Here is a 22790-nt window from a genome sequence, read left to right on the forward strand (position 1 = left end):
ACAACTAGTGGGATAAACTATAAGTGCTTCAGTTATAAGCTAAAACGGCAATACAAAGCAAAGCAGTCGAGGTGTTTGGGAGTAAGTGGATGTTTTAGTGGAAGACCTCTGTGTGGATAACATGCACCAGTGCTGCCACTGAAGGAGCCAAGGGTCACTGTCCTATTGCTGTGTGTTTCCTAACAGTGAGTCAGACGGCTGGTCAGCCATGTTTAATGCGATCAGATGCTGGGTGACACATTGCTACAGTACCCTGACCACCACTTTGGCAAGGGAGACATTTGGTGTTAACATGCTCATAAGCACTGAAGTCATGTTATGTGTCCACTGTGCGTGTCATTTTTCAGCACTATTATTGTACCTAAGGGGCTTCCTTAAAAGTTAAGGCACCTTTGTTGCATGTCACACCTCTGCCTCTCCCAGAAAGGAAAAGCCACATTGCCAAAAAAATATAAAAAAGTCCTTGTATGCCAGATTTACTTGAATTACTATGGAGGCAGCAGACCTGCATGTTTGAGGAAGTGAATCATGCTGATATAATCACAGCGTGTGTGTGTGTGTGTGTGTCCGTGTGTGTGTCCGTTGAAGTCATCGAAATGCTGAGAGTAAATCTGTTTAAAAAGCTGTGACAAATGCTCGATGGTGCGTCACAGATGAAAGACAACGTGCTCTTTTCAAGCGGGGTTCGGACCGTTTCTGTGTCAGTGTGCTTGTGTCGGTACACGTGCATTTGTTTGGAGCCAAAGACGAGCGCACAACTGTACAAACTGAAAATGATGAAACCACCCAGGCAGAGAAAACTGGGGTCGGTTTAATTTAGCTGCCAGAGAAAAGTTTTGTTTTTTTCTTAAGCCTCTTTTACATTTGTTTTGTTCATCTCAGTTCATCCAAGAAAAGCTTTTTTTGTTGTTGTTAGCCTGCATTTGTGTCCCTCCTTTTGATAGGCAGGTGTCGTTTTGTTCCTCTAGACTCCACCGACTCTCCCTGTTCAAGCCGTGACCTGCTTTGCCAGTGTAGTACAATACTCGCTCTCCCAACAAAGAAGGAGATACCTGCTGATCCCCATCTGGCGCCAGGTTTTAGAGAAAGCAGTAAATAGGCAAATCACACCCATCTAAAACGGCCCTGTTGCCCTGCATGACGGCCTGTCTTCGGTGGCACAGCTGGCGTCTTCCTCTGGGAGTCACCCAAACTGGCATCATGCATGTCCATGTGGGGACTTCTCATGCCAGCTGTCAGCCCTTTTGTAGGTGGCTCTGTTAGTCTGGAATGACTGACTCTCTGGATATGCGATTCTGCAATAGCTGTTATTTTCTACCACACCCCATCTGTATCTAATATTTAAGAGCCACAGAGCTGCAGAGAAATAAATAGTCTTTCCATGTTTGCAGAAAATCACAAAATTGGAATTCTGCTAACACCCTAGAGTGAAAGAAAGCACAGCAGGGTCTGCTCTGATTTACTATATGCATGTTGTCATTGTGTGTTTTGACTTGATCATGCAGGATTTCAGGGATTGCCCCCTGGTGGTTGCTCGTGGTAGAGCTAACATGCTGGAAGCTCTCATGTCTATTGATTGCATTCCTGTTTTTGAATGGTTAGAATCAATTAGCACTAGTTACTGAGTTTATCTGGTCAATACTCCTGTTTCTTCTGTGTTTTATCTACTTATTTATTAGCATGTTTCCTACAGTACAAGCTCAGTCGTGTTTTTTTTTGCATGTCGATATAAAGGACATCATTCTAATACTGGCTAAACTTAAGGAGTCCTTCCAACATTAAAATATCATCACTGCATTTTTTAGCACCAGAACAGTTTGTCAATACATTGATCAGCTGATCAAAAGGAAAGTCATCAAAAAAAATGCAATTTTGGGGTTTCATTTTCTTCTCTGTTGAGGATTTTCTGCTTATGTATATTTTCTATAAGTGCGCTAGAAGTATAGTTGAGTTTTCTGGACCCTGTTTTGGGGTTTTTGTCAAGCCGACCTGGACTTGTGGGGAGAAAAAGAATCTGATCGGCAGGGCAGACCAAATGTTATTGTTATTATCACAGTGATCCTTTGAGTGTATTTTTAGTTTTCACTATGCAGTGTGGGTTGTTGCTTTTTTGTGCTTTGGTGAGAAGCAACAACAAAGAAGCTTTATACATGCCTGACCCTTTGTAGCTCTTCAGTGTCAGTGCATTCTGACCTCTTGTCAAACCGGCCCATGTCTCCATGTCTCTGCTAATTCCCCACCCGCCTATGTATCCCTGCCCCTCTGTTAGCACCCTGCTGCCCCTGGCACTCAGTGCCACACAGACACCTGTCCTCATTAGTCCATGCATGCCTGCCAGTTCCCGCCCCCTCACCCCAATCAAGCCTCACTGTGTGCTTTTTTTTCAGGGTTGGTGGTTTTTCATGACCTTTCATGATTTGCCTGTACCCATCTGACTGGTTTACTCTCACAATGACTCAGTCGAGTCACAAATTCTGACTTATTGCAGACACGATTCAAGCATCCCTGTTCTATTCTTATCTCCTTAATTACACATTTTCACTTTACCTCAACTTAACTGTGCTGCCATTTTTCCCAAGCTGCTTCTTACTTATTTATCCCCACCACCACCGCCAACAGAACAATGACAACGAGACACCGCTGCACTGTGCCGCCCAGTACGGCCACTCTCGGGTGGTGCGGCTGCTGCTGGAGGAACTCACTGATCCCACCATGAGGAATAACAAGTTTGAGACTCCGCTGGACCTGGCAGCACTGTACGGCCGCCTGGAGGTTGTCCAACTGCTGCTCAGTGCCCATCCTAATCTGCTCAGCTGCAACACCAAGAAACACACGCCACTACACCTTGCCTCTCGCAACGGACACCTACCCGTAGTGGAGGTGTTACTACATGCTGGAATGGACATTAACTATGAGGTATGTGTTTTTATATTTTCTGATGTATATTTACTTATACATTTCTTTTTACTGAAAAACTTCTGTTTGCAAATGTTTCTTAACATACTTTCATGGCCCAAATCATGTTAGGCAACTTAATCTGTCCTTGCAGCACTTCCTCTTGCTACTTCCTACTAAAGCTATGAGATTAAATGTAAAATTTTTAAACTCTCAGTTTGCAAAGGAACTGTTGTAGTAAGGCCAGCGCAAAGCAGAGCTGGCCTTGCTCCCCCTGGTGGGCCCTAGAGCTCGGACTCTGTATCAAACTGTGCCACCCGTCTGTCTGGAGATCCTTTCTCTGTCCTTTTTTTCTTCTGAATAAAAGATGTGGAGACTATTGAGCTTCCTTTAGGCTCTGCATCCGGCAGGGCTTTAATTAGCATGGCCCTGTGAGCTGGAAAATGATCTGCTTTGATTTCTCAACCACATAATTGTCAGTTCAAGAAGTGGACCAAGTAGTGGGCATGAATCCACACAACATGCGCTACGTATTTTACTAAAGTGTTGGTGCTGGAACAGAACTGCTATATTCTGTAGTCTAATTTTTTGGTAATAACATAGGAAATATTAAGAAGTTCTGTCTATTATGTTTCTAATAAATTCGTATGCTTTTTCATTTTCTTTCCTGCTCAGACAGAGAAAGGCAGTGCACTCCACGAAGCCGCTCTGTTTGGGAAGACTGATGTGGTGCAGAAGCTTCTCTGTGCAGGTCAGACCTTAGAGCGCTAAATCTACATAACTTCCACGTATTTAGGAAAAACACGTACTTAGCACACGACTGTTACTGTTGTCGTTTCCCAGGGATCGACGTGAACATCGTCGACCAGAAGGGCCTGACAGCGCTGGACATTGTCAAGGACATGCCCTCTCAGAAAAGCAAACAGATAGCTGCCCTGATCCTTGGTAAAGACCAAATGAGCACATACAGAGCTCCAGTGGGAATTATTCTCTTATTTATATCACATGAAACAGCTGCGATACAATCTCCTATTTGTTCCAGGTCATATGACTGGAAAACCCCCTGATATTGACCTTCCCCCTCCACCAGTGCCTCCACCTCAGGAGAGCCCAAGCCCACGGAAAAAGGGTAAGATTTATCGGGAGTCTCCTGTGGGAGATAGTGGGTGATTTTTACCTTCGCAGCAGCAAATGTTTAAGCAGACAAAAAAAAAACACTGTGCAGGAAAGTATGACAATAGTTTACCTATTACTTTGACATGAGAACTTGTTTTTGCTTCAATCTTTATCCATTTTGACTTGCAGGTGACCTGGAGAAAGTCTGTGAGCTAATCTCGGGGCTGGCCCTGGGGCCCGAGGAGGAGAGCCCTTATGAAGCTCTGTTTGAGGCCACTTCTTGCCACTCTTTAGACAGCCTCACCAGTGGGAAGTCCTCTGACAGAGACTCGGGAAGGCCTGATAGTGAAGCTGGAAAGGTCAGCAGTTTCTGATCTGTTTTTTTTAATTTATTTTTTTTAAAGTTTTTAGTTGAAACCCATCTCACTCTTATACATACCAAGACAGAGTGAGGCACTGAAATGCTGAACTCCCACTAGAGGGAGATGGTGATCCTCTCTTCTTATGACAGTGCTACAAAAATCCAGCAGTGTTACTTCTCTTGTGTTTCAGTGTAGGTTTGCATGCCATCTTTTAATACTGATAATGAATTGATTACTTTTTTTTTATTACATCTTGTATTGCTGACGTACAGAAAGATCGCCTGGTTCTCTCGTCACATCCTGGCCCTGGTAATGAAGAGGAGGTGAGCTCAGAGGTAAGGAAGTAAAGCTGTATTCACATGGTGATAGGGGTCTAGTGATAGCTGTGGACATCATCTATGATCTTAATCTCATGCAAATCAACCACTGAATATGCTTTTCAAAGAAAAAATGTAAATATGCAAATTTGGATAGTTTTTAAGGAGAATTTGGATAAATGCACAACATGGATAACCATTCATGAGATGAAATTGTTAGCTTGCATTGTACGAATTGGTAAGAAGCATTTTGCTGTCTTTCATTAGGCTCACAATTATCTGGCAGGATATTAATAGTAGCATTACACAGACACGAGGGGCGTAACTTGTAAATCACATCAAGTCCCCCTGGTAATACAAATCCTATGCGAATAGGTCAGAGGTCATACAGCCAGCAGAAACAGTTGCCATTTAACGCCACAGATTCTCACACGCGCACTTGTAGCTGTTTGCAAATGGTTGTGACAGACTACTTTTAAAAGTTAATGCCACTGAAAAGTTAGACGTGTTTTCTAACACTGTGACACAGGGGCTGCTGGGAAAATAACAATCTGTCACTGAGGATGCCAGTTTCATTTTAGCTACCACCCTTTTCATTTCCTTCAACGCTGCTGCTCCGTTCAAATGGCTTCTTAAGAAATACTCAGCTGAGTGCCGAGTGGAGCACATGTAATAGGAAAGGGGGAATTGGAAAAGGCAGCGTCCGAGAACAGTTCTGGTCTAAACCGTTGCTGATCATAGTGGGCATATTGTGGATGTTTCACGAAGGGTTTCCTATTGTAAACAAATATTTTCACACAACTGCCTCATAATTTCTAACCTGCTACTTCTTTTTCACCTTTAATCCTTTGACTTTTCTGCAGGCCCTGTATACTAGCAGCAGTGCTGATGAGAAAAGGGAGCCAGCGGAGGAGGAGGATCACACATATGAGTTGTTGCTGACTGCAGAGACAAAAATCCCACCACCACCTAGCCATGAGCCCCACTCATATAAAGGTAATTGTGTTTATTCAGTACAAAAACAACAAGTAACATTTCGAAAAGGCATATTTTTCCAGCAATTCTTTTTGTTTGTGCTTTACCAAGATATTTCTTGGTAAAATGCAGTCACTCTACCTTGTTATATCTCCATATAAATCAGGAGGTCCTTCGTTCCTGACATGAATATCTCTCAGGCTCTTTTGCTGCCGTTTGATCGCAACAGAGCCTCAGCAGACCCTCCTCAGTTGTGGCTGCTGAATGGCACTGCATGTAATTGGATTAAATGGGATTAAATTAGGAGGCAATTTTGATCCCTAGTTGTTGATGTAGATGTTTTAAAACCGTACCCTTGGTACCTTTCAGCTTAGTCAGCTTGACTATCACCCAAAGAAAACTGGGCTGAAGTGTTGGAGTCTAATCGCGGATGTCATTGGGCCTTCCTGATGGACATGATGGTGTTATAAAAAAAGAATAACTTACTGTGGTTTTTTTTGGGGGGGAAGGGGGAGGGGGTTGTTGAATTGGACAGAAATGTTAAATGATTCGTTTTTCATCCGTTTTAAAACTGCTCTATCATGTCTCCGTACTCGGTGCTGTTTAAAAGGCAGGAAGATTAATCTGAAGTCTGTCTGACGCTTAGACCGATAATGGCGGCATGCCTAATACATGATTTTATTATCCATCACTTTGACATTCTCAGCGTAATGTCTCTCCTGAAAGTCAGAACCAACAATGGATTTTCTGTAACTCTTAGTTAACCAACGTTTGTTTTCTTGTCTCCTTAGATGACAATACCACTACACAGTCTTCCAACAGTGTCCTACCTCAGGTAAACTCTTTTGTTCATGTACTATAACTGCTTCAAAAATAGGTTGCTATTTGAATACTAAAATTATAGGATTGTACCCTAGTTGCTGCACTGTATGTGGAAGTATCCTACTATGAGTTGTGAAAAGTAATTCGGTCACTAGCCCAAGCATTGTAGACCATCGTGCACTTGTGGAAGTAAAAATGACAGAACTGCTGCAAAGCATCATATCAGCCCTGACGTTACTTCTGGTAGGCCGAAGATTCAAGCTGAGCCAGCAGCTCTGTATGACAGTAAGAGTCCCACATGCACAGACAGAGTTAACTTGTGGTTTTCAATTGGTGGTAGATGTGAGGTGGACAAAGCATACATGGAATTAAAATCTACATGAATGTAGTAGTAAAATATGACCAGTCTGGTCCATCCATTGATGCCTGTCTGATCTGTACGAGGGCTTAACATGTATACATGTGGAAAGGCATGAAGCTTGCCAGATATATGTAACTGCAGAGGAAATAACAATCCTACTTTGACTAAAGTGGTCCTGACAGAATGTTTGAGAAATTATACTGTATAAAAATGCATGATTACAGCTGATGATAATCTGTCTAATTTGTATATTAGGTAGTATCTGGAGGTTTTTTTTGTTGTTGTTGTTTTTGTTTTTGTTTGTTTGACAACAAGCTTCCTATATACTGGTTTGAATAGTGAATGAGTGGATCATTTTTGACCCAACCCAAGTGATGATAGCAGGTCTTAAAATTAAGGTGACGTTCTCTTCAGAGTCAGAAACTGAGTCATATGTTAGCAGAAGGCAGAAGTCATCTTAAACGGCCCCTGATAATAGTGCGTCTTAAATGTTGTAAATCTGCCTACTTTATTTATTGCCATTGTCTTTTTTTTTATTGCCCTTTGATATCTATCATCCAGTTAGCAGCATTTTATTATTGCTGTCAACCACCTCTACAGCCCCTCTGCTGCACACAGTATATACTTGTGTCTTAATTTGCAAGCTCCTATTAAGTGCTGTGCTTCTGACCTGCCTGATGATAATAATCTTATAGTCGTCTGTGGTTTCATCTGCAGTCTCCTGAGCTCAGCTACACCATAACTACTGTAAGGAAACATGCTACCACGATTATAATGCAGTTGATCAGGGAGGGTATGTCTTCAGGATAATAAGCAGGATAATTAGTCTGGCTTTTAGTTATTTGCTAACTGGGCTTCAGACGAGCTACTATGATTGTTTAGAATCACAGAAAATGTTTTTATCATCTGTTCTTTCTTGCTGTCCTATTTTAGCATAAACCTCCTGCCCCGAACGACCTTAGAGCCCCAAGTAAGACGAAAGACACCTTGCACCCTCCAGGAAGAGTGGGCCCAGGGGCGCCGGGAGGTGAGTACGGTCAATGTCCTCACGTTTTAGATACCTAATAAGGTACAACAACTGCTGCTGGTAAAGCTGCGTGAGGGTAAGGAAAGATGGGCCTGACACATCAGACTTGGAAAATTACAAGCCAAGCATGTCAATGAAATAGGAGAAATGCATCTCAGTTTGATGCATTTGAGATAGGCTGGCTTGGATTAGCGCAGCCGGGGAAGTTCACGATTGGTATTCTCGGGCAGCAGAGGGGATTTGGCTCGTCAGGGGCAGGTTGACTGACATTCGTTGGCGAGTGGGTTAGACTAGTTTCATTGCCAATGGGAAACTGAATTCTTGATCAGATCGTGACATTCCTATCTTAGATCCACATCCCCGCCTAAAGCTGGATATGCCACTTCATCCAGTCAGGCACGGAGCAGAGATGAGGCGTATAGCTGCTGGGTTTTTGCTGATACATATACAGATGTCTTCATTGAATAAATTGAGTTTTGGCACATGTTTGGAAATAACCTGCAAAAAGAAGCCAGTTAGGCTTCTCGAGTTGTTTTTATGCAATTTCACTACGTAAAAAATTATTGGCCAGCTGCAGTAACATTAGTCTGTCTTTTGGGACTTCTTTGACTTAAAATAAACACAAATTGGAAAACATAACAAATAAGAGTGTGATCTTATTTGTTATGTTTTCCAAATTGCTTATATGAATTGGAAATACATTTTTAGCATCTTTATTCGCATATTCAGTGTTTCTGTCGTGTCACTGTTCCTCTTTGAGTTGATGTAAAAAACCACTGTGAACAGCTGGCCCCTCAGATGGTTAACTGTAATGAGTAACATTAAAATGTTGTTAATTTTCTACAAGAGCAGTAATTCTTTTTTAACAAAGCTCAAGGTTTAGCAACTCTAGTTTAAAACACACAGCAAAATGTTGTTCATTTCATTTTTTTTTTATTCCTTTTTATATTTAGGAACTCTAAAGTTTTTCTCTTCATTTCATTTGTCAAAACCACAAATTTGGTTTCTACTTAAATAACCCTGTCTCTGACCTGTTTCCTCTTTACTTTTTGAGGTTTTGCAGATCAGCCACTCAAACCTGGTTCCTATTTTATGTATTACATAAACCCAGGCAGTCGGTGGAGCCTAAATATTTAGCTTTGTTCATGTGGATGTGATCTTTCTTGTAACTTATGTGGTTTATGGACAGTCAGTGACCAAACCTCAGCAATCTCTGTGGCAGGTGGAGGACAGATGCCGAGTCAGCGATATATGGTGTTTATTGTCTGTCTTCAAACACATTCCTCCTCTCAGCAGCGATCCACATTTTCACAACAGACCTACTGCTGCTGATGTATTATAGCGTTTCCAAAGCAGTACCTGTAAGATCAGAAGTTTCTCCACAGATTATAATAAAAGAATAATAATAATAATAATACATTTTAAAAACACCCATTTAACTTAAATATTACGCTGTTATGAGCAACGTTGGTGAGGAAATAAACCTCAAAGTATACATGCTGTTCCATTAGTTCACAACCAGAGTGCAGTGTGTTTTCTGTAGTTTTGATACTTAGCTAAACTTGTTTATGCTGCTTTTATGAACTTTAGCACATCAAAGGATAGATGTAAGGAAGTTAAAGACAGAAAGCACCTGTGTGTTTGTCACACTTCTTCTGCATCATTATATATGATGCTATGTGAAGCCCAACCGATCGGTGGGGCCGATTATATTGACTGATAAATAATAATAACTAAAGAAGGGATGGGAGAAACAGCCTTGAACCATGTAATAGGTGTTGATGTTGTATAGTTTGTCCAGGGGTGGGCACTTTGCAGTGTATAAATATATTTTATGGGGGAGGCTCATTGCGCTGCAGTGAGTTGAATATGATCAAATGATGTACTTTAATACAAATGTCCCCATGTCAGTAAGATCGCCTTAGTACCTTGTAGCTGTGCTGCAGTGCACTACCAAGAGCTTAAAATGTCTTTGAAACTGAAACAGAAACAGTGCAGGTTTTCCAGGGACATATGGATTGACTTTGGATTGTGTAGCTAGTGAAGTAACAACCAGCACTGATTCCACAGCATCTGCAATCCAAACATGACATCATCTGGGCGATATGGAGCTGTCCCTGCCAAATGAAATAAACACCCCACGTCTGTGGTGACTTCACCCAATATAAAAGAGTTGCAAAAACATCAGATTGCATGTGTGCAGGTTTTCCATCCTAGAACTGTATAGAAAGGGGCTCCGGTGGTCTTTGCAAGGGTTAACACCACGTGAGTTTGTTGGAAGCACATGGATGTGATCATAGGGCGTTCACGCTCCCTAGCTGCCAAGGAGAGGGTGGGTGTTTGGCTGTGATCTTGACATATGTGTGCAGTGCACTCACCCACACACAAAACACCCCCCAACACACACACACTTTTCCTAAGCTTGTGAAAAGGGAGTTTAGGGTGTTGTTTGGCACACTCCCTCCCTGGAAATGATCCCTGAAATAGTACTGAGGTAGTTTGGTGTAGATAAAACTCTTTCACAGCCTGCTGTTTCTTTTTTTAAATTCTTTTCCTATACTGATAAAATGACTGCACTGGGCACATTTTTGGCAGGAAGCTGTTTTGTGAAGGACAAACAAAGTGCTGCAACAGGTCACTACTTTTCTTGTGGTGTCTCTGCCCCAGATTCCCTGTCACCAAACACTCCTGACCCTTGTCACCCTGGCAGAGACCACACAAGCCCACACACTCCTGCACCATGTGTCACGGGACTAATTATCAGAAGTCTGGCTGCTGGAGGACGGGGTGATTCAAATTTCCATTCCTCGCCCTCCGTTAGGCACTAGAATTAGAAGCTAGAAAACACAGAGGGCGCACACTTTAAACAACAAAACGCATCACTGCAGCTGAAGAAGACAGGCTCGGCACGAGTTAGTTTTTTTTCTTTTTCCCTCAAACCAACATATCGATTACAACAGGTGCTATCAAGCTGTGGCTGATTTGATTGTGGAAAATAGGCTTAGGTGGCAGTAAGTCCTTGGGAGGGGAGGAGGAAAAAATCTCATTGTTCTTTGTTGCACTTGCCATTGAGTCTCATTAAGGAGTCGTTTTTGTTGGAGAAGACGGCAAACAGTAAGTTTCACTCCTCTTTGTGATATTTGTTGTGTTGTATTCATTTTTCTCTGGCATACACTCTTGGAATTTATGTGTAGGTTTGTTTGAAAGTTTAGTTTAGTCAGAAACTCTGGGACATTCTCAGTGTTATGTCATTTTAGGAAAACAGGCTTAACAGACAAGTAGGCCTCTGTGATGAGGCTGCTCACAGAGATGACTTGCTTCAACTCCCTGTTGCAAATACAGGCATTCAGGCACCAGCAGATAGCTGTCAGACGGCTACAAGCTGAGTTTGGAATTCAGGAGTCATTTCTCCAGCCAACATACGCCTTCTCTTTGCTCCATCTCTTCTCTCTCCCCCTTTTTCTTTTCGTCACTCCTGGTAGGAAACAATTACAGATCTGTTTCAGGGCTTGTGTGGGTGGTTTCTTATTAGCCACACTGTAAGGATCAGCCCCTCAGTTGGAAGTCTACTTTCCAGCCCTCACAGGCTGCTTTCCTTCTTCACTGACTTTGTCTATTCCCTTTCTCTTTGTCTAGATAACTCACAGCTCAGCCAGGACCAGGAAGCAGGTGTACCAGAGCAGTTCACAGGCCTCCTACACGGATCTTCTCCTGTCTTTGAGAGCCGTGAGGAGTCCTTCCGGCTTCCAGGTGTTCTGCCACCCAACCAAGACCAGCCAGAAACAAAAAAGAGGGCCAAAGCTAAAGAGGGAGTAACGGCAGCTGCACCGCCACCTAGCCGTCCTAGCATGGCCGCCATCCTGACAGACTGTGATCCAAAAGCAATTTATGCTACTGTGAACAAGGAGCCCAGGGACTCGGTGGCTGGTGCGGTATCTGCTGTCAAGATGCGCCCTCCTGGGGACCTGAAGCTGGCACGCAGCCTGTCCAAGTCTGACTCAGACTTGCTCGTGTCGCCTCCTAATGAAGAGGAAGGAGGATTGGGAAACCGTAGCGAGTCTGTTTCTAACTGTAGCACGGCTAAGAAGAGACTTGAGAAATCTCCCTCTTTCACCTCAGAATGGGATGAGGTAAGTGTTTCCGCTTGAAATATTTAAGAGACACACACACACACACACACACACACACACACACACACACACACACACACACACACACACACACACACACACACACACACACACACACACAGGGGGGAAAAAACAGGCTTTAGTGTCTGTACTGTTTAGTGTTTATGCATGTACAACCAACTATTGTATAATGCAGGCCAGTAAATAATAATTACATGTTTCACAGATGTTTAATATGAATAAAGGTGACCTTTTTCACACTAATGTAACTGCAATGTAGCAGAGTGACAGCAGGTGAAACCACAGACTGTATATTAAAGATGGATGTAGCCACCGTGACATCAGTCACCGGTTTCTGGACTCTGCATTTTGAAGCCTCAGTGTTAGTGTTTAGGCTGTTGCGATGTTATTGCCATAACCTGCACAGGTAAAAGCCACAGACACATTATTAGAAGAATTTCACTCATCCCAATTGTAACGTGTAAAAACAAACCTAATCTGGAGATCTTTGGTTTTAAAACATTTGTCATAAATCCCATTGGATGGAAAACGATTAATATTATGTGCATAAGGTTAATATAGTTCTAAAATGTATTGACATTGACATTATTGGACACGGTTTTTAAGCAAGTACAAAAGTTGACATGTTTTGTTTAACAAGACCCGCCTGATGGTCTCATCATGCAATTTAGGTCAAAACTTGTCTGGAACATAAACTTTTTGGCAAAACAGTAAATGATAGAATATATCTTTGCACATATTTGCATTAGTACATTTCTTTTGTTAAAAAACTGCAGTGTATAAAAATATTTTCAGAATTCTGTTTAAAACTTTTTTTTAAAATTTGTCTCAATCCCGCTATGTGTTAGTATCACAGAGCATATTCACATCTAAATATATTCCCCGTGCATGCAGCGCTTTAATGTTTTGTCTGGGATGTAGATAAAGAGCTGAGTAGAGACACAGCGGGAAGAGATTAGAGAAGACAAGAAGATGGGATAAAACAACTGAGAGACTGAAAAAATAAGACAAGAGACAGAGATTTGGAAATTGAGATTCAGAGAAGACGTGGAAGCCGTAGATCCGTCTCTTGCCTCCTCCTGTTGTAAAGACGTGAAACTCCGACCTGAATCTCTGTAGAGACTGACAACCGATCAGAACACAGAAAAAACACACAGCTAAACAAATACAGTATAGAACCCTTCCTTTTCAGAGTTTGTTAGATTTTACTCTTTTAAGAAACACAAGTTACCAAGAAGGTATAAGTTTTATAAACCTTGGTTTTTAGTATTGCAGTCATTAAACAGCCACACGAGATACAGCTGGCATGGTTTCCTCATTGGCTCTTTTACCATTATCCTAAAACAATCATCTTATTGTTGGCAGAATTAAAGAAATCCTCTGTAAGCTTCTCAGTTAAGTTTTGCATAAGCTGTCCACTAGCCTCAGTAATTCTCCCTTGTTCTGTTTGTGTTCTGCTCCATTCCTGTTACTGATAGCTGCGCTGCTACACACAGTCCAGAAGTGACTTGTACGTTTTATTTGTGATGCCTGTCCATCCTGAGCAAATCGCAGGCTCAGATAGCACTAATGCTTTCTCTTCCCACAGTGAGGAGCTCATGTTGCTGCCTAGTGTTCCTTTACATGACCCTGTCAGAACAACCACAGTGAGCTAATTGCAGATTTGAGGTCGATGTCTTGGCTACTGCGGGCCATGGTTTGCATGCAGGTGGTCAGTTTTTAGACGCTGCCAACTTATGCCACCGATACAGGAATTACACTGTGGTGTGCTGCGATTCTGAAGTTTTTAAGAATCTCTTTTTTTTTTTCTGTTCATGTGTGAGACTGCGCGCAAGCAATCTGGATTATGCGTCATTGTTGCAACCAGTGCAATTTATGTCCTTGTCATTCGATGCTGGTATGTGACTGTTGTCTGACAAAGTCATACTTTCTTATTTGGCAGTGTTGTGCTACCATAAAGTGCCAGATGTTGTGTTGATGTTGCTGCAGTTTATTGCTCACTATTAGATCATGATAAAAAAATATGGCACCAGCCCACAGAGGGGATACTGTAGTTCAAAACATCTTTGATGTGCATTTATGGAAGGAACAGACACAATATTGGCTCTATATGGAAATACTGCTGTCAACACTTTCATCTTTAGCTGCTTTGGGAAGGATAGCGGCCCGAGGCCTTGTACATGTGCTTTATCCAAGTTCAACAGGCTTTTCTATCATGAGAAAGATCACAGCTGCCTTCCACTATGGTCATATGACTCATTCTGGGATAACCTTGCTGTTGAGCTTTTATGTATGGGAGCACTCCAAAGAGGGTTTGTTCTTGAGCTATTTCAGCATTTGCAGGCATTACTTTAGTTTATAGTTTTGTCAAAGGCTGCCAAGGAAACACTCGTGGAAAATGACTGACCTTTGGTATTCGTCTGTATGCAGCCGAGTGAATGCCTCGCCTCGATTCAAGTGTACTAGACCATGTTTTCTCAGCTCTAGCCAGTAGGAACTGTTCTGTAATATCCTGAACACTAAGTGAACACTTACCTGCTCTCTTATTCACAAGGGGTCACCACAGTGGATGGATCCACAGACTTTAAATTATTGACACAATCCTCAAGGATTTGTGCCTCCTGCTACTCTTAAACTGGTGATCCTTCGTGTGTTAGGCAAATGTGTTAACCACACTATGGTAATGCACTGATTTGATCAAGTATTGTTAGTGTATTACTATGAGACTTTAACTCAGTATTGCAGACAGGTATACTCTGTATTCAGGTTTGTGTATTAAACACAATTCATATTTGAGTTTTGTCTGGGTAGTGTATATGTGTGGCAGTTAAAATCTTTCATAAATTCAAGCAAGATGTTTACCAGCCGCAGCCAGACATGACATGAAGAAAAGGTGTTGGGGTGGGTGTGGGTTGCAAAGTGGCTTGCAAATGTATAGCGACTAATAGACTAGATTAGAGGGCTGCTATTTATGTAGCTTAATCAGATGCAAGGCCTTCAGCTGAGCCATCAGGTGATTTCTGTGAGCATTATGGTCAGCTGATTGCCGTTTTTGTGCCAGCCTCAGCTTCTCAATCTCACTAAATGTGGGTGTTTTCTAAAATTGGTGTGGTTCCAAAACCTCAGTGATGCTGGGACTGGTGTGACATAATTACAAGATATTATGTAGCGGATGTGGTTTCTAACTTTTAATAGTTTAAACCAGTTAAATGGTAACTAACCACTAAAGTCAAAGTTGAAAGGATTATGATTTATCTAAAAAAGACTGGTTAGCAATATATAGGGGCCTATAGAGACTTGTTTGTTTTTACATAAGATAATTCCATAAACATTCACCAAAAGGGTCCCTTATCAAATGTACTAAATGGGTTGTTTTAGTTTTAAAATCAACATGTCTATGCCCTCTGGTGGGCAAACTGTGCATTATTGCCTCTGATTGTATCATACCTACCTGGCTGCCCAGTTCTTGCAATTTCTGGCTGCTGATTGGCCGACATATATGCACCACCAATTTATACCTGTCGTAACGTAGCATTACCATTTGGATCTAGTGGTATTTTTGTAATTCAGTCACAAACTATGACAAATACTAATGGAAATGTACCATAGCCAAAAATGTAATGATGACTATTTAAAAGTCAGACATCCAGAGGTTTTGCACATTGTCTTCCTTTTCCAGAATGTGGCGTAGTGGGTAATGAGCTCAATCAAGTATGTGCTTGGATCTTTTATTTCCCCTTTAAAGTCTGGTCACCGGCAGGGCACAGTTCATTCTAATTATCTAGTTTAATGAACACCTCACCTCCTCAGACTGCACCTGAGGGATGTGGCCCGTGAGAGAGTGACAGGATTAAGCCAGCTGTGATATTACTTGGCTATTGGAGCTTTCTGCTCTTCCTAGATATCCTCAGCAGCTCACAATAATCCTGGAGCTCCCGAGTCCTGTTGTATTCTCCCCGGTGCTTAGAGAAAGATGAAGTAAACAGACTAAACGTGGCCTAAGAGGAGGAGCCAAAGCAAACTGCACTTCTTTGGCAGGAGAATAGATGGTGATATTGGTTCCAAACTGGAAAAAAAAATAGCTCTGGTCTGCTAAAAGGAGATGAACTTGAAGCAGTGCCCCCATTTCCTGTATGCGCCATGCAAGTGTATTTTACCAAGAGAACTGGGCAGCTTTGAGTTCATCTGAATGTCTGGAGGCTTTTTAAAAAATCGTTAAGTTGGCTGCTGGCAGGGAGCTGCCCTCTGTTAATTTCATTCTTCTCTTGGGAATAAATTTTATTTACTCTCCAGTCAAACAGCCAGACACGTAATAAAATTGTTTTAGGGCTCTACTACCTAGACAGTTGACCTTAAAAATATATATACATTTTTTTTTCTTTCTCTTTTGCTATCAGTGGTGCTACGGAATAAAATGTGTTCGTACTCCCTAATATTGCTAATATCAGCCTCTGATGGAGCTTACACATGCACAGGTTCCTTGTCAGCACATGTACTGTGATGTAGAAAGTTAAAATTTAAAATACAAGCCCCAAAAACAAAAAAAAAATGAAAACAAATGATGCTTTGTAGAGTTAACCACTACCCTGCTTGCACAGTTTTCCATAACAATAAAGCCATGTTTTAGTACTTTTTGAAAGCATGCTGAATCACATAGGAATTTTTGATTTGGTTGATCGTGACTAGATGTATATTAGAGGCCTTGGTTGGCTGGTAAGCTTCTAAAAGCCTTTGAAAAGCAGTTTTCTTGTGTCCAATTTTTTGAGCCTTAAAGTTAATGAACCCGGAACGCTTTTTTCTTTTCACATGAATAGTGATTTAGATGGCGGTGAGTTCTCTGCTCAAAGCGCAAGAGCTCTTTTTTTTTTTTTTTTCTCTCTCTCTTTCCTTTCAGGGAATAAGCCTGCGTCTGCTTGAAATAGAAATATTCACACCAGCGATTTAAAGTGCATAGCAAATGAGAGGAGTGTGTGGGAAATGCTGTAAAAGTTTCATTGGGCGTAGCCTTGCCTACACTTTCTTACTGATGTCGGGAGTGTCCCCTGAAAATTGAAAACCCCCTTTTCTATTCACTTTCTCGCTGCATTCTCTTCAGCCCTTGTCTCTCCATCTGCAGTGTTTGCTTACTCTTGCTTTCTCTGATGTGCTGTGGCAGCCATCTTGCCGGTCACGACTGGCTGCTCTGGAGCACTCTACAGACCTGTGTGACAGCATTTGAGGTCCCTGGACATTACCAAACCCACCCCCAAGTGCATGGACACGCCTCTTCTAAAAACATCTTTTTTTCTTCCTTTTTAATCTGGTTTGCTAAATATTCTGGTTCTCACACCCTGTTCCCCTTCCTTTCAGTATCGTTCCTAGTCATCCCCCCCCTCTTTCTCAACAAGACAAACCCTTGGATGCACTGCCTCGGGTTTCAAGACAAGGAGATTTGACTTGCATGAGGTCTTGGCCTATGCATCTCTCCTTTTAAGGCGCTCTCAGTGTGTGTGCATGTGTGTAAAGCGCATGCTAATGTGGGTTGGTGTTGGTCCTTGCAATCAGACTGAAGATGACAATCCAGGGGGGCACATTGTGTGAGCCAGCACTCTGAGCTCCACAGATGGAAGGAGAGATAAGGAGACGGCGAGCTTTAGACAGAGACAGGAGAGGGCCGCTATCCACTTCCACACTTCACTTTTTAACTTCGTTTTCGATTCGCACCTCACAGATCCAATAGCCACTATGAAACCAGCTTTTGTGAGTATTGATTCCCTTACAGGCAGCAGCTCTGCTAGAGGCTCATTAATCTTGTCTACCTGCTATGACTGAACAGAATGAGAAAATAATGAATGCTTTTTAGCATTTCTGTGGATATTATATTTCCTTTAAAGCCTTTCTGATTGGTATTCACTGATTGAAGCTGGTTGTGTTATTGATGAAGAAATAAAAGGGAGACAAAGTGAGGCTCACACCCAGATTATCCTGCCCTTTCTTCCAAAACCTTGTCCTCTCTGATGTTTTTAAGCCATGCATCATTTCTTTGCTCTCTTTCTTTTTAATCCTTGTTCATGTGATCATTAAAGGTTTGGCTATGCGTTGGTTTTCTGTGGCCTCATTGTTTGCTAAGCAGTTTCATGTGTTTGACTTGCTGAGATCAAACCAAACTGTGGGTGTGTGTCAGAGCTCCAGTGCAGCCAGTGAGGTAAATCTATTCTCTGATCCCCACCAGGGGGAGAACACAGGAGAGCCAGAGGGGGCTGACGCGTGCAGCCACTGCTTGGTATAACTCTAGTAATTATTTGCAAAGGAATGCCCTTCCTGTTTTAAGCTTAACTTGGAATATTTATGTGTAATGCGGAATGAGTGGTCAAGGTTTCCCAGAGGGGACGTTGTTCAGAAACGCATAAGCATGACATTGGGCTATTTCAGGAGGATGTTGATGGGACTGCTGACAGTGTTTTGTCCCACTGTGGCATTGAGGTCTTGGCACCTGCTACAAACAGGGTTGTGTTTGTGTTCCCCTTGATGCTTTTCACTAGTCCGTAGTTTTCGTCCAACCCTTGTTTTGGTGCCAGCTTGCCAATTTGAGGCTGGTGGTCTGGGCACACGGTCTCTGCTGCAGCCTTTTGTTTCACCCTCTACACACTGCCAGGCGTCCTTTAGCTCTGCCGCCACCCTTTCTCTCGGCTTTAGTTGGGCATTGTTCAAGGCTGTTAATGAAAAGACAGTTTGTGTTTTCACATCCCGGTAGGATAGCGGACCCGTTATTCTGCTAAGTCACCTCAGGGCAGCAGGCCTACTGTGAGGAGCATGATAAATGGGTTCATGCGCCTTTAATCTCACCCTGACCATTTCGCAACACTGCTGGCTCTTCAGCTGTTGACCTCCACCTCCTGGGTGACTTCCGACCCCTCTCATTGTACCCCTATGCTCACAGTGAGGCTCTCTAACAATGGATGCCTCTCCATTTCAGTTCTCTGCATTGATTCAATCCTGCAGCACAAAAACACACCCATCTCTCTCTCTCTCTCTCTCTCTCTCTCTCTCCTCTCCTCTCCTCTCCTCTCCTCTCCTCTCCTCTCCTCTCCTCTCCTCTCCTCTCCTCTATTAATTCTCATGACACTGAGCATCCTAGTTCCTGACCATGAAATTCAGAAGCCTCTTCTTGCTGTGAATGTGATTTACTTTGAGGAAATCACTGGCTGGCATCCTCTGATAAGGATATATTTACCCAGCTCCAACACACCTACCTTTCTGGATAGCTGCCTTGAACTCTCATTGGACCAGCTAACATTCCCGTTTCCATTATGCTGGATAAGTGAGGCCAATACAGCAGGACTGAACATCAATGTGCTTTTTTGTTGTTGTTGTGATTTGTGTGTACGTTCATGTGTGTACATTTCTTTAAATAGGAAAAAAAGGTCTGTGCTTTAACTTAAGTGACATTTTAACCCTGGAGAACCCATGGGGTCAGAGCCGACCCCATTGGTTTTCTAGGGAAACCATGGGGTCAAATTTGACCCCATGGGTTCTCCAGGGTTAAATGCATCCAGTTTATTTTGTTTATCCACCGTAGTGAGTATATTTTAAATTCTCCTTCAGCGTTTAAAAGTACAATGGCCTGTCTTATCTCCTGAATGGTGGAGTAAAAAAACTTGGGCAGCTGAACTGTGTGTCAAAGATGCAATTGATGGGAGCATTATCCTCCCTCGCGTACAGACCTTGGCCACTTTAATGAGGCAAAGAACACTGCCTTGTCTTCATTAACTCAGGTGCTGCTACTGCTTATGCGTGTGTGTGATTTTACAGATTAGACCCCCAGTCGAGGCCAGCGTTCATCAGGGGCTTTCTAATTGCTTTTGTCCTGCCGAGGCCTAATAATTTAGTTTATTATGAGAGCAACATAAACCTGTCAAGATCAGTTTAATATCATAACTTAAGGAAAATAAGCAGCCATCCCTAGGTGAACAGAAACTCTAATGAAGATGTAGTTGGTTTGTGTTTTTTCTCTTTTATTTCACCACTAGAAGAAAATCTAAGGAATCCAAGAAGCAACAGCAACTACATGCTGTTCATGTTAGAGCTATTCTTATTTTGGGGGGGGGGGCATCTCTCCCCAGCATCATTCTTCTTTCCTAAAATGCTTCATACTAACTGAACTAGGGCTGGGTATCGTCACTGATTTCTAGAATTGATTCAATTCCGATTCACAAGGTCCCGAACCGATTCGATTCAATTCAATTCGATTTGAATCTGGGAAATTTTGACAGTCAGAAATATTATAATTCAGATCAGTACATTTACATATTTTTGTATCAATAAAAAGGAAGCTGACACACGCAAGACTTTATCAAAGGCGTGAGCATCACAGCAGATGCCTTTGTGTCAAAGAAGTTGAAGATAAAACACAGAAAAACATGAAGGTGATTTTCCTGGCCTGGGATTTTATAAAAATATTCTGCAGTACATCAAAAACGAAAGAAAACCATTAATTAACATATGAACATTACCTCTGACATTCCAGCGGTTTTATTAGAGACACGGTTAAGCGTTTTGCATTTTGCATAATTTTAAAAAGTTTAAATTGGTTCAGTATTGAACAGCAGAAATTAGGTTTTCTTTTCGGAAGAATGTAAAAGGGAAAAAAACAGCGGCTGACAGCGCTGTAAACAACGGTAGACTTGTGCGTAACAAGCAAGCGAATAATGAAGAAAACAGATTTTTAGACGGGAAACTGTTCTTGAAGTACAGAGAGAGAGAGAGAGAGAGAGAGAGAGCTGTGCATCGTGGTGGAAGCAAAACAGTAAAAGTCGGAGTGAATTCATGACGATGTTTATGTGAAGCGTAGTTTGGATCTTCTTTTTCCGCTGGTTCGGTCAATATTGTTTGGAGAGAGATCAAACCTGCAGCTTTAGAATCACCGCATAAAGGGCGTGAACACAAAGCGTGGACCCACCGACAGATCAGAATCAACGAGCTGTCGGCTTTCAGCCCCGACCGTGAGAAAGGCAACATGTAACTGATTCTGATCCGCGGGTCGCGCTTTGTGCAGATTCAGTGTTCCTGCTCTCATATACTGTCTTAGCTGTTTGGTGGTTGTTGAAATTTTGTGAGATTTCACCAGAGATTCTGGCATTTCGGGCAAAATAAATTTATATTAAAAAAATCGATTCAGGATTTTAATGAATCGATTTTATGTTATCCAAGCCAGAATCTATTTTAATCGATAAATCGATTATAAAAACCCACCCCCAAACTGAACCATCACTGTAGAAAAGTCTGAGCACACAAGCAAACATGCTTTCAGTATGTGTGACATGCATCCAGAGACTCTCGTGTGAAGAGGAGGCAACTACTTTTGATGACTCATGTTTGCTCTTTGCTCAGCTAGAAGTTGTGTTCCCACTCCACCGTCAGCTTTCCTGTTTAACGACATAGAATGAACATGTGGACGGCAGTTATTTGTTGAGCTCGTGTGACTAATCTACCATCTGCCCAATATGCAGGACTCTAATCAAGAGTATGGTGACTTCACACTGGGCAGATGGATATCAAAAATAATGCCATTCTCTAACAGTCCTTTGTCTCACACCTCTTCTCGCCAAGACTTTGGCATTTTCCCTCTTCCGTATTGAGGACTGATGGTGAACATGAATGTTGAGAATGTGGACATGAGGAAGGAATTGTACTTTACACTGAGGCTGAGTGTGTGATCCTGAGTTTTCGTGTTTATATTTCTTCACTTCCTATGACTAGACTGATTATTCATAGATCCAGTCATAACAGATGCATTTGTTATGCAGTAAACGTGTACAGTTTTCCATCTGGAATGGTGTTTCTTTCAATTTAGAGTTTTTAAAATCTCCTGTCAAGAGTGTTTTTTGTGTGAAACAAGATGATTATAATAACACTGCCAGAGGATAGTTGGCACAGTGTGGATACACACTTTGAATGGGAAGAAGGCGAAACAAAACGATGAATTCTCTCTCAGCAGACACCGGCGACTTCTGACTCCCCAAAACAAAGAAGATCTAATTCCTCCGACAGCGTAAGATGTCAATCTTCTGGTCCTTTTGGGTTTTGGCTCTGTCCTCTACTGGGGCATTCTTTGTAGAGGTAGATGGGATCCTTTGAGGCTTTAGGAACCCTTTTGGAATAACATTAACTCAGATTATTCATTTCCTTTTCTAAGTCCAGAAACTTCAGTTTGTGACTGTCTCCAGTCTGACAGCAGCATACTAAAATAGATGCATCATTGTTCAACGTTAATATCTTTCTCTGCCCTTCTGACATTAATCTTCTAATTATGAACTATTTCACTACTAAACATCCACCTGCTGATCGATGACGAAAAAACTGCTACTTTGGTTTTCCAGTGTCGCTTTATTAGCTCACATATAATTATGCTAATGGGGTCATCAAATATGTCTGGGGGCTTATTAAGGAGCGAGGACATTCAAATTCGGATAAAACTTCTCCAGCTGTAGTTTTATCTGTTCACTCTAGTTTATACAACATGGCCTCATACTCAAAGTAGTCAGAGTACCTGACAGGTGTGACAGCAGCACAGTCAGTCTCTCCGTTTGCATTGAATTCAGTCCCAGTGTCCATGCATATTCAGCTGTGGGCCACTTTAAAGGGAACCGTGATTCTGTGCTGTGACAGATGTAATATTGCAGTTTCATGTCCCACTGCTGCTTCGCTTATGAATGCATTTCTATGAAATGACAGTATTGTGTTTTTACAAGTCCATGAGCGGCATGTGCATGTGATGTGTGTATG

The 22790-nt window shown here is 42.1% G+C and overlaps 1 protein-coding gene across 10 annotated transcripts in view; it reads left to right on the forward strand.

Moving 5' to 3' along the window:
- The window catches only part of anks1aa (ankyrin repeat and sterile alpha motif domain containing 1Aa), a 70178-nt gene that overhangs the window by 19396 nt on the left and 27992 nt on the right, over positions 1-22790 (forward strand). For 7 of the 10 annotated variants that reach the window (XR_014871564.1, XR_014871565.1, XM_085146094.1 and 4 more), the window contains 11 exons: positions 2620-2916; positions 3571-3646; positions 3739-3840; positions 3938-4024; positions 4201-4370; positions 4646-4708; positions 5554-5686; positions 6457-6500; positions 7782-7875; positions 11512-12005; positions 22000-22056. Coding sequence is in view for 8 of the 10 variants with exons in the window: in XM_085146094.1 (XP_085002220.1) it covers positions 2620-2916; positions 3571-3646; positions 3739-3840; positions 3938-4024; positions 4201-4370; positions 4646-4708; positions 5554-5686; positions 6457-6500; positions 7782-7875; positions 11512-12005; positions 22000-22056 (1617 nt within the window). In the remaining 2 variants the exon portion in view is untranslated. The remainder of the gene's footprint in view (positions 1-2619; positions 2917-3570; positions 3647-3738; positions 3841-3937; positions 4025-4200; positions 4371-4645; positions 4709-5553; positions 5687-6456; positions 6501-7781; positions 7876-11511; positions 12006-21999; positions 22057-22790) is intronic. The other 3 variants (XM_085146097.1, XM_085146096.1, XM_085146093.1) reach the window with 2 other exon arrangements.

The sequence above is a fragment of the Neolamprologus multifasciatus genome, chromosome 20 (genome assembly GCF_963576455.1).
Source record: "Neolamprologus multifasciatus chromosome 20, fNeoMul1.2, whole genome shotgun sequence".
Taxonomy (NCBI): domain Eukaryota; kingdom Metazoa; phylum Chordata; class Actinopteri; order Cichliformes; family Cichlidae; genus Neolamprologus; species Neolamprologus multifasciatus.